General features: G+C 39.0%; 1 protein-coding gene across 1 annotated transcript in view; it reads left to right on the top strand.

Annotated features, from left to right (window-relative positions):
- The first annotated feature begins 2888 nt into the window (after positions 1 to 2888).
- Positions 2889 to 12511, top strand: part of LOC110449024 — a 136772-nt gene continuing 127149 nt past the window's right edge. The window contains exon 1 of the mRNA XM_021495596.1: positions 2889 to 3203. Coding sequence (XP_021351271.1) covers positions 3143 to 3203 — 61 coding nt within the window. The 5' untranslated portion in view covers positions 2889 to 3142. The remainder of the gene's footprint in view (positions 3204 to 12511) is intronic.

Genomic DNA, 12511 nt, shown 5'->3' with positions numbered 1-12511 from the left:
GAGACCCCAGGGTCAAGAAATTCACAATTTCGGTAAAGCACCTTAAGACCCTTCCATCTATGAAGAGTATTTGATTCTACCATATCTGGGTCTTGAGAAGAAGATTTTTGAAATTTCAGTCAATTCAACCCTTTTTGGCCCCACCCATCAGCCCCTGGGGGTCAGCCAGGGCTCATAGGTACATACTATCAAACTGCTACCTAATACTGATAATGCTAACCTAAATTGAATTACTTCCAATGGAAATTAAACAAATGTTGGTCCAAAATGTGATTTCCCTATATAAACTATAGTAAAGTTTACCCCCTCCCCAGGGGAAAACGTGATACCCCAGGGGAAGACACAAAGCTAATCAAGTCTTGTTTTAAGGTTGTTGTCATTGTGCTTAGCGGTAAAAAATCCCAACTTCAAGTTTATTAGTCATATCCATTGCTGGGTATCATGGAAAATTGCAACTCATTAGCTATTGCCAAGTTTAAGCCTATGGATAACGATGACGAAAAGTAGCAATCGAAGGGTAGAGTAAATGATATCATCTCGTGCGTTTAAACCTTCAGATATTGTTTCCCCTGATGAGTTAAGTTTGTACATGTACAGTTGAAAATGAAGTGATAATCACAGGGGGCTTTCTCCGTGACGTCGGTCACTTGCGTTCTGTGCAGAGAACTAAGATAGCATCATCCTAGAAATTTTAAGAATGCCCAAAATAAATAACATTTCAAAAGTACTGCATTTATGGCCAAGTTTAGTATGCATGATAGCGATCAAAAGGGAGGACTTTTTTTTAAAGTTTATATAGGGGACGTTCTGACTGATATTAACAAAAATGTCAAATCGGTTTTACGATGGATATATAATGTTTTGACCAACAGTACGCGGTAGGATAGAATTTGGAAATTCTAGAGTTCAGCTGTATCTCACTCTAAGGTATAAGAGATAACGTTATTGTTTCTTCCTCCTGTCAGAAATAAACAGTTATTGTAGTCAAACGCTGACAATCCTGTGAGCATACGGATGGCTTCACGTTGGTCTAGTTTAGCTGTCCCACACCCCACATGCGTATTCTAGAACTGACAATACTGAACATTTGTATATTTTGAGCAGTGTGTCATGTTGAAGCGTATATTTGAGTTAACATTAGACATCATTTTCCCCTTAACATATTTAAATATGTTTTTCATATGGTTATTTCGTTTAAGTTCAAGCGGTATCTCCTAAATTATATAAGTGGTAATGATATTCGCTAAAATTCATTATTAAATTGTAATTCTAGACTTTTCTATTCTATATTATAAGCGGTTTAAATGAAAGCATATCGGATTAAATTCTACTACAGATTTGCTCATTTATAGCTTTACGATTACCTCCCTTGGACCGCGCCAGCTTATTTCGCTCTTCGTCTTGATTATTTGGTTCCCCAGGCTCTATGTCTCTGGTTTTTCTCTGTTTACAATGTATGGGCGTCGTTCATGTATACCTCCCTCTATGTTTCATCAGTGTCATCTTTTCCTCATTACTTATTTATCTTTCTCTGTTCTTTATTTCCTACGTTTAATCCTCAGCGTTTTCTGTATTTCTCAGCACGTGCCTCGTGTCTCTGTTTTCTCATTCCTTACGTGTCCTTCTCTTTTGTTCTTTCCTTTGTATTTCCTATTATGTGTTTCCTCTTTTTCTCGTCCCATGCATGTCGTTCTCTCTTCCTGTGTTCTATTCTGTGTTCCTCAGTCGGTGTTTCTTCCGTCTCTCTAGATCTTTCTCATTCCTTGCGTGTATATCGTTTCTGTTTGTTTACCCAATGATGAACATGTCTTTCAATGTTACTATTTTCTCTAAGTCTCAGTGTCTACCTCTCTTCGCCATTCTTCTCTAATCTATATTTGTATTGGTGTAACTTAAACGACTGCAAATATATTCTGTCCTTTTCTCTGTCCCTGTCATTATGCCTGCCATTTCGTTTCTTTTATCCATCTCTGTCTCTGTCTCTCTCTCTTTCTCTGTCTCCCTCTCCCGCTCTTTTCGTATGTCTGTCTGTCTTTCTCTCATTCTCTCTGGCTCTCTCTTTCCATATGTGTCTGTCTATCTCTTATTCTCTCTGTCTCTCTGTCTCTTTCCATATGTCTGTCTGTCTATCACTCATGCTATCTGCTCGTCTGCCTTTCTGTCTCTCAACTAGCCCCCTATCTGTCAGCGCTGTGGCGGAGTGTGTGTGAACTGTTATGTATGAGTTTAATGTCAATGTTAAACTACAATATGTACTTTTACACAGCACTAAAATTACAGTAATTAACTTAACACCCTCGGTAGCATCACAAGCAATATAAACAAGAAAAATTAACGAGCTCTGCGTTACTTTTAATTTGGCTCATTTACTTAGCGACAAGTAGTTCGGTGTAAAGACGCAGGTCGGAATCTATAAGTCATTCCCTTAAAAAGTACCAGACTTATTAGAAATGTATCGCTGTAAACCGATTTCTACCTAATTATTTTAACACTTTTTTCCCATTTTTCCTTGATTACTTATTAATTATTGAAGCCTCTTCAGTGCCATCTGTAGTTCTATAACGAGGAGGACCGCCTACCATAGGTCGCCCCGAGTCACGACACAACGAGATCCATATCTGCGCCATATCCTATGCGGTTCGCTGCGTTCAAGTTCCTCAAAACTGTATACCAATTTAGATAATACGATTCTTTATTCAGTTAGTTGTCCATTTTTAAGAAGATTGACAGTGTTATTTTACTTTAAATGTTAAATACCAAAGCTGACAGTGTTAGCGCTCAGACAACGTTGTGGACAGTATACACCTGTTTCGCTTCACTTGCGCCACCTGGCGGGAAGAGTATCGACTTGCCCGCGCGTTTAAAGCTCAGTAGCAGACGATCGTTTGACTCGGCGGGTCGTGTTTGCTCTGTGTCGGTATATCATCTGCCCACATAGTTCTTCAAACAATATACAAGTATTGAATTAACATCAATTTGTGATACATTTAATTCGTCTAACAACCTAACAATACACGTGACAAATACAGTGTTCAGTTGGAAATTAAACAATTGAGTTATTGGAATTTGTGGAATTAAAGAACACCATATACTTTGATCCAATTGATTGTGAATTTAAAAACCAAAGCAGCATTCGTACAGGATGGATGTGAAATTGGGATTACTCCTGACTGCGATGGCAGTGCTGCGTGCAGAGGGCACAGGTAGGCAAAACTAATCGATCAAATAATGCATGCCTGTCACCAGTTTTATTTTTTTTCCAATTTTGTTTTGTATTTAACTGAACAAGAAATACCAGTAACAGTTAAACAATTCGAATATGTGTAAATTGTAACCTTTCCAGTCCCGATCAATTTGGTTCCGATTTCCGGATTAGCGGATATTCGGATGTCCGGATCAGGAAAATGCACCTTGGTTACTAAATTATAAATTTCAATATGGCGAATAATTTCCGGATAAACGGATTCCGGATAAACGAGACTTGATGGTAAAACGACTGCTTCAGATACATGTATTTGTATTTGTAATCACAGGAATACTTCTGTCAGTATTGCTCCAGGAGATTGTGAAGTGTCTAATGTGTTTATGAACCGTCAAACAGAAATAATAGAGACATAATTGACAGACTCAGTGAACAGTGTTAGTGTTACTACGGCGGTTTGTCTGGTTGAAGTGAAAAAATAAAAAAAAACACTGTAAAATTACCAGTTTTTCCCGAATTCATTACAGAAGCTCTGCAGCCATTACCATGCAAAAATATACCAGAAGTCGTGAATAACGATACGCATACTTCACGATACGATACATATCGCGGTACGACGCTTACGATACGATACGTATTACGATACAAATTTCTGCTGAAAAGGTCAACTTCATCATGATTGAGTGCAGGATTTTATTGAGTTTTGTCATAGACTTCAATAGTAAATACTATCGAAATATGTTGACTGCACAGTGGACAACAGCTTTACTGAAGGATTCAATAAATATAAGTACACTTTTTAGAGTTTGATAGAAAATGGATTGATAATTTGAGTACTGTTATAGTATCGCGATACAGGCAATCACACAATTCGATACGGTACACAAGAAAGTATCGTGATACGATACGATAATATATCGTTGCAGCCCTACCGTGTATGTGGTTTTATAAAAAAAAAAGTAATCGGATCATTTTTGATGGTGCTTTTCCCCCAAGTAAGATAGTCTTGTCTCAACATCGAAAGCAGCGTCCACTCAGTATGTTGATGGTCCAATATTCCAATTACACACTAGTCCGAAAACACGATTGTCCGGAATCCTAGTAAAATTTTTGATAGTGTAGGCCCTGTAGTCTGATGACTCGATACTCCGAGGACTCAAAAGTCTGAAGAAGTCTTACAGTTACATCTACATTTCAATAAGGTTAACACGTACTCAAGTCATTTAATGTGTCAGTGATATAGATTTTAACGATTTTGAGTGATATAGCGTATTAAAGAAAGCGCAGGTTCAACATTTCCTTTGTTATCTTGAGCCTTTGGTCTTACGGACCAGCATTCGGGCTACTGGGTATTCGGACAATCGGTCCTAGAGAATACTGGGCATCAGGATTTCTGGGTATTCGGACCATCGGGACTTCCGAATACTGGGCATGTTGAACACCCTGTATAGTTAATTTACATGTATACTCGGGCCTATATATAATACACGGGCCTATATATAATACACGGGCCTATATATAATACACGGGCCTATATATAATACACGGGCCTATATATAATACACGGGCCTATATATAATACACGGGCCTATATATAATACACGGGCCTATATATAATACACGGGCCTATATATAATACACGGGCCTATATATAATACACGGGCCTATATATAATACACGGGCCTATATATAATACACGGGCCTATATATAATACACGGGCCTATATATAATACTCGGGCCTATATATAATACTCGGGCCTATATATAATACTCGGGCCTTTATATAATACACGGGCCTATATATAATACACGGGCCTATATATAATACTCGGGCCTATATATAATACACGGGCCTATATATAATACTCGGGCCTATATATAATACTCGGGCCTATATATAATACAGAGATGAACGCGTACAGTCAGATATCTAACGTAAATGTGTTAAGTAATAGATACATAATGTGCACGAGTGATGTATCGGACATATCACACGAGTCCGTGAAAAATTATAATACCAACACTTTATTGGTGCTTGATAGAGAAATACTTTGTTTTTTTACACTTACGGTGTCTAAATTTAATTAAATTTGTTTGCAATGTTTATCGTGTCTTTTGTTGATTTGTCACGCCAACTTTAAAATGAGCACCGCCTCCAGACTGTGGCATGGACCAATCAGAAAAGCCATGTGATATTTCAGATAGCACATACATTTGTATGTGATACCTGAAATATCACACGATATGCAATATATCGTCAAGAAAAGATCAAAGAAAAACCGAGGCGTCATTGGATAAGCAAATATAGATGCGATGTTACCAATTTGAGAAAATCATAAATGTAAAGTGAACTGATGTCCATGCTCTACTGCACTATGTACAGTGTCCCCCACATCATGTTGATATTTTGTAGTATGTGTATGTGTATGTTATACAGATGAGCTGTAAAACTCAATGTAATAAAAGAATTTGAATTTGAACGTAGGTGTATAGGGGGAGGTGATTTGTATGTATGGATTGTAAGGATCATCGTCCCAACGTTAGAGAATTACAATGTATCTGTTCTTATCTTCGCTGATCTCCCCTTAGTTTGTGTGGGATATGACTGTAGCGGAGCATGTCTAGATGAGTCGCCGGTTCGGAGGTTCAGAGTTCAAATCCCAGTCTCTGTTCTGTTGATTTTTTACGCTTCTGCCCCATACTATAGAACATTGTTGATGTTTTGTTGTTGTTACGCGTTTCTTTTGAGGAGTGATTCAGTGAAGGCAAGCTATAGGTCATATGCATGAAAGGGAAGGGAGGGAGGAGGGGCGGATTCTAATGAATAGGTACAGTTCTTGGCAGTGGTACGGGATGATTGATTGTAAATATCTACATAGATAACAGTAACACAGTAACACTGCAAGCTAACCAGACCTCACCTAAGTGTGGGAACAGTCTCCGCGACACCGACATGGTTTGTTTACCTGTCAGCCGTCACCAGTGGCGTAACCAGTAAATTAGTAGCCTACCTGCAGCCTCGCACATCATTATGTATTTACACGTGTTAACGTGACGATTAGGTGCGTGATGAATTTGTCGCCTTCTTTTATCTGTCCTCGACGTGACTAAGATCATTTGTCTACCCGTCCTCCGTTGTGCGTCGATTTCAGCGACACAGTGTTACCGTGTTTTGCATATTTTACCCATTTCAGCTCCTAAAGTCACATTTCAAAGACTGGGCAAGTCCAGTTTAGGTATGTAGGGGTGTGAGTTAACACTTTTTTTGATGAAATGTGTCTTTAACTCGGATAGATGGGACATACACGATGTACCATCGCAGGAATCGGATAGACATTTACGTAATATGGACTTCAATGTTAACTACTACCGTTCGGAATAGTAGGAAGTTTTGATATTATGGTATGCTTTTTTGAATGTCAAATATTATCTTTCGGAATAGTTGGGATTTCGATTTTCGCAGTATGGTCTACTTGAATGTCAAATAAGATCATTCGGAACAGTTGGGTTCGGGTTTATTTGAATGACAATATGATCGTTCGGAATCCTCGGATTACAGATCATATAGATGATTTGTCCTCTATTAGTTACAAGCCCTGAGCGCAGTACGACCGTCACGAGTATCTAACAGTACGCGTACGGTAGACATGAAATCGGGTGATTCACCGGCTGTAATGAAATAGTGTAGATAGTTGTTACCCCCAGGATCCCCATTTGTGCGTTCCATGTTAAATTCGGAAATTACACAAATGTGTTTCACTCTGAATCTCTCATATTTTTATGGACCCAAAGTTTACATGTAATATTTACTTAAGAAGGAGATGAATACTACTGTAAAACGTATCTGATCCTGTTCAGAGCCGAGCTGTCTTATGTCGTTATGTACAATTAGTAATGAAAGTGTAGCTAAATAATTATTATGCAACAATTTTAATTTCATAATTTCATTGCTCATTTATAGTTACATAGTAACTTTAATTGAAAGCAAATAACAACACAACAAGCATTCAAAGAAACTAAGAAGCCAGACCCACACTCCTCAGTCCAAGTGACTGTTTTATGAATAAGCACGAATCATGTATAAGTTGGATATTGGCAGATGATAAAATATGTATGAACAGATTTGTGATGTACATATTTACATAAATATGGAATGTTTTCTTGAGCTTTATAAAATAAGTCTACAAATCTGAAATGTTTGTTACATTTTGAAGTATTTTGTAAGGCAATCATTAAGTAGAGTGCCCCGTTTGATGGTGATAGCTGGACACTGTCGGTTACATTCCCATTGTTTGCCCATGTACATCTTGTAAACACGCATTCAGCGAGATGTGTCCGGGCGATATAATGGCCTCTCACTTATAATTATCGTTCAATTCATCCTGGAATCCGCAACATCTATTGTCGATTTGACTCGGCGCGTGGGCCGACGGGGATCGTGGCGGGTTTATAGCAGGAAGGAAATGTCTTACGATCACCGTTGTGTAAAGACTGGGTGTACGATAGTCCTTTTGGAAATCTTTTGTGTTCTGTAGTAGGCAAACTAATCTCAGTAGCCATTATCAGTAGCCTGGTCGCCTGTCAGAATAAACGGGTATTGCAGTCAAATACTTTCAAGGCAGCAGACAGAAACTTTCCGCCAGAGACTTACTCTTTTCCCCCCTACCAATCTGGGAAGAACGAGCTTCAAAAGCCACAGGTACTGACACCGGCCCTCATAACGATAGCTTCCTACGTCTATAGCGAAGTCTATTAATTTTTAATTTGTATTGGAAATAAAAACACTATAAAATCTTATGATAACAGTAATACAGTATGGTGAACATAATATATACTGTACATATACGTTATACATGCTATTGGGGGTTTCTCTGATCCTTCACTCGATATGTTTCGTTCTCCTCACAAACCATCAGCACCCTTGACAACATTCGACCTCGTTGCGGACACCTTTTAAATGTTCGTCAAGAACATATCAAGTTAACGTCATCCCCGGTGTCAGTTACACATACTCAAGTTCTACTTACAGTGTCTGTGCGAGTTCAGGAATATAAAACAAAGGATTGGAATGCAATTAGGTACCTGGGGGGTATTCAGTATTGTTTATAAGAGTTGGCGTCATTTTAACAGTTAAGGTAATTTAAGGACGTAATTCCATTTGTGATATGTGTGCATGGCTACTGAAGGAAGTGTTTGGTGTATTTGCCCCCTTCAAATAGCGCGGATCTGATGCCGACTTTAGAGTGCTATCTCACTGAAATAACCTGCTGAAGACACCAAGCACAGCATTCCGACCGATCACATACTGACAACGGGTTAACCAATTGTTGCGCTTACCCTAAATTCTGAACGTTTAGCAGGGATATTGACAACTCACCCGTTAAAGGACTTGGATTTTGCCTGGCCTGGGGACAGAACAGAATGTCTTCTTTAAACAGGTGAACGTTCGCCTAAATAGCAAAAATGGTTAAAAGGAGTGAAATGTTTCTCAAAGATGCATCACACAAACGTTTCATTCAATCTTAAATTTTCAATCTTCATCATGCCCCATCTGCTGGCCAAGGTTGTTACAAATCAATCCCGCTGCAGCTGAAATGAGAAATTTCAAATACCAGGGTTTATTGCCGAGAATGTTTGACCTTTTTATTATTTAAATTGAGCACTATGTCCCTCTTGGCATTTCGGTTCAATTAGGGTAGTATTTGATCTCAGATCTGTAACACCCGAATAAATGTCAAGTAGCACTAGAAATAATCCCAAAAGCAGCGTCACCAATTTATGTCAATCAAGAGATGAGTACGTGTCCGTCCGTTTTCAGATTGGGTCACCCAGTATGACCAATGACAGGTTATATTTACGGTAACACCAACTAGTCCGATGATCAAGTGGCAGCGACCTCCAAAAAAATCCCCTTTTATATAGATTTAACGTGTAACTCTCGTGTAATGTCAACACAAGCTCACGTGTAATGCCAACACAAGCTGCGTGTAATGTCAACACAAGCTCACGTGTAACGTCAGCACAAGCTCACGTGTAATGTCAACACAAGCTCACGTTTAATGTCAGCACAAGCTCACGTGTAATGTAGACACAAGCTCACGTGTCAGGTCACTACAAGCTTACGTGTAATGTCAACACAATCTCACGTTTAATATCAACACAAGCTCACGTGTAATGTCAACACAAGCTCACGTGTAATGGCAACACAAGCTCACGTGTGATGTCAAAATGATCTCGCGTGTAATGTCAACACAAGCTTACGTGTAATGTCAACACAAGCTCACGTTTAATATCAACACAAGCTCACGTGTTATGTCAACACAGGCTCACGTGTTATGTCAACACAAGCTCACGTGTCATGTTAGCACAAGCTCACGTGTAATGTCAACACAAGCTTACGTGTAATGTCATCACAAGCTTACGTGTAATGTCAACACAAACTTACGTGTAATGTCAACACAAGCTTACGTGTAATGTCAACACAAGCACACGTTTAATGTCAACACAAGCTCACGTGTCATGTCACTACAAGCTTACGTGTAATGTCAACACAGGATCACGTGTAATGTCAACACAAGCTCACGTTTAATGTCAACATAAGCTCACGTGTCATGTTAGCACAAGCTCACGTGTAATGTCACTACAAGCTCACGTTTAATATCAACACAAGCTCACGTGTTACGTCAACACAAGCTCACGTTTAATGTCAACATAAGCTCACGTGTCATGTTAGCACAAGCTCACGTGTAATGTCACTACAAGCTCACGTTTAATATCAACACAAGCTCACGTTTTATGTCAACACAAGCTCACGTGTAATGTTAGAATAGATTAATGTGTGATGTCTGCGCTGAATCCACATCTATTGCCAGAGCTAATGTAGAATACAAAAATCGGCCTGTTCCAAGCTAAATAATTGATATCGGCTGGTTTCGTTCTAGCTAGTATGTTAAAACATCCATACGGAGCACAAGGTACAAACACGGTCTATCAATACTTAGAAAGGTATGCGCCAGTTTATCAAGGTAATGTTGACGTTTTCGTTGTCACAGATAAAAAGGACAAATAAAGACTTGTGGGAGTCTACTTGTTTCTCAAGGCGATGTGTTGAACAATAATTTGAAGCTTAGCAATAAGTTCGAGTTTCTGGGGGGTAGAAACATGTCACATTGACCCGCGATGCTGTCGGGAGCAGATTTTATTAACCGTTTACAGCCGCTGGTTGACCTATTGAACCTCACGTAATATAATTTATCTCTAATGAGTGCCGTATATTAAATAAAACTCGCCTTAATTAGATGAGTGGTTGTCAGTCGCGTTGTCAACCTGACAGTTAATATGGTATCAAGCCCGTTGCCATGGTCATCCTTATCCTAATTGGAGTACCAAGGCCGTATAGTGCGTTTGGTAATTCGCCACAACCCGTTGTCTGGGGTACTAGCGGGGACATCAAACGATAACGCTGTGTTTTAGTATTTAATAGACATATTTTCCTGAAGGAAACCTGTTGTTATCTTTTACTGTAAGTTTTCAGTTCGTCAATGTCAGTCCTCCGTCCATCAGAGCGGGGGTTCTATCCGTCAGCGTCAGTCTTCCGTCCGTCAGTACGGACGATCCGTCTGTCAATGTATGATTTCTGTCCGTCGGTACTTGCGTTCAGTATTTGGGTAAATTGGCAACTTTGTTTTCAGTATTGTAGTATGTTAAATAACCGCATACTGTGAACTTAGAACGAATACGACAACAACTATTAAGTAAGATAACGCCGGCTCCACCTCAGACACAAATAACTGATACAATATCGGTGTTAGAGATTGAAATGTTTGGTCTGAGTAAACTATTGCTACACTGCATTGGTTTTATTTTCACTGTTACCAGCGACTTTCACTTGTGTTAGTGCTTGACTCGGTGTTTGAACACAGCCATGCGCTACTAATTATTTCTGTATATATAAAGAGACTTTTGTAAGGACAACTAAAAGTTGCGCTTTTAAAACAATTAACTGTCCTAGAGTGAACATTTCTTTCATGTGTCGATTTTAGTATCCAACAATGAGTGCCCACTAAGGCGGACTAAAAATAGATGATTACGGTTATTAAAATACAAAACATATACACTAAGTTCCCGTTCATTGTTTTGGTATGTCACACAGACATATAACAGACTTATTTCCACAGACCAGTCATGTAACGGTGGACTCACAGTCCTACCTATAAAACCATTGTCTGATGGCGGTGTCACATTTCAAACGCGTACATTCCCAATGTAATACGAGAAGAATATGTTTCCAAAATTATTTAGGCGGAAAATTGATACGTTCCAGACAATGTCGCCATAAGTCAAAATTTGACAACACATTGAGCGGAGTACACGTGTGTTTTACATGTGTACTTGTCGACTGTATGTTACTCAATCTTTTGAATTTTCTCACAGGGATAATAACTGGCAACCCAATCCATCCCCACCCCACCTCTCAATCATCTAGATCCTAAAACATTTATTGTTGCTCCCTACACAACCAGAAAGGTCTACAGACTCTACAGGTATCTAATTCTCAGGCCCTTGTTGCAGAAGTCTGTAATGATTTGAATTAATTTATTGATTTATTTGCTTTCGTCTTAACGCCCCTATACACGCGATTGGAAACAAGCGGGTAGGTGTAGCCTTGGGATTTTCACGAAACTAAATGTTGTAGAAAATGTGAATTGAGAAAGGGGTTCCAAATATGTCAGTGTGTGAGCAAAAATATTTATTTCTTCCATGTCTCGTTATTAGAAGACACGCACGGACACCTCCGATCTGCAGAGAACTATACATGTACATCACAGGGGACTGATGCATTTATATATGGCTTATGGTCGTAGTTTTATACATTCTCGTGTATTTTCTTTAACCATTAGACGTTGAACAATGTATCAACGTGCCAGGTCCCCGTGTAAACTACAATGGGGTATACACGTACATCACAAGAGCCTGATACATTTATATAAGCCTAATGATCGTAGTTTATCCTATAGTTGATATGGCCATTAGACGCTATATTCACGTGCCGAGTCCCTGTGAAAACTACAACATACAGTACGCAACTGTAACGTTTTTACAGTAAGTATTGTCAAATGCCGAACTTTTGTAGCTTACAAGAAAATGACCCCCTGTACAACAAACGTTTGAAATGATTTTGACATTTATGAACAAGCAGTATTAAATTACACGTAACCCGTGTAAGCGTCACAGTCACAGAGACGTATTATTGTTTCGTTTCTCCCAATTCCAGGTAGAATTACACCCGCATATAAAGTATTCAATGT

This window comes from Mizuhopecten yessoensis, unplaced genomic scaffold (genome assembly GCF_002113885.1).
Source record: "Mizuhopecten yessoensis strain PY_sf001 unplaced genomic scaffold, ASM211388v2 scaffold4419, whole genome shotgun sequence".
Classification (NCBI taxonomy): Eukaryota; Metazoa; Mollusca; class Bivalvia; order Pectinida; family Pectinidae; genus Mizuhopecten; species Mizuhopecten yessoensis.
This window is presented reverse-complemented; position numbering and strand designations above follow the sequence as displayed.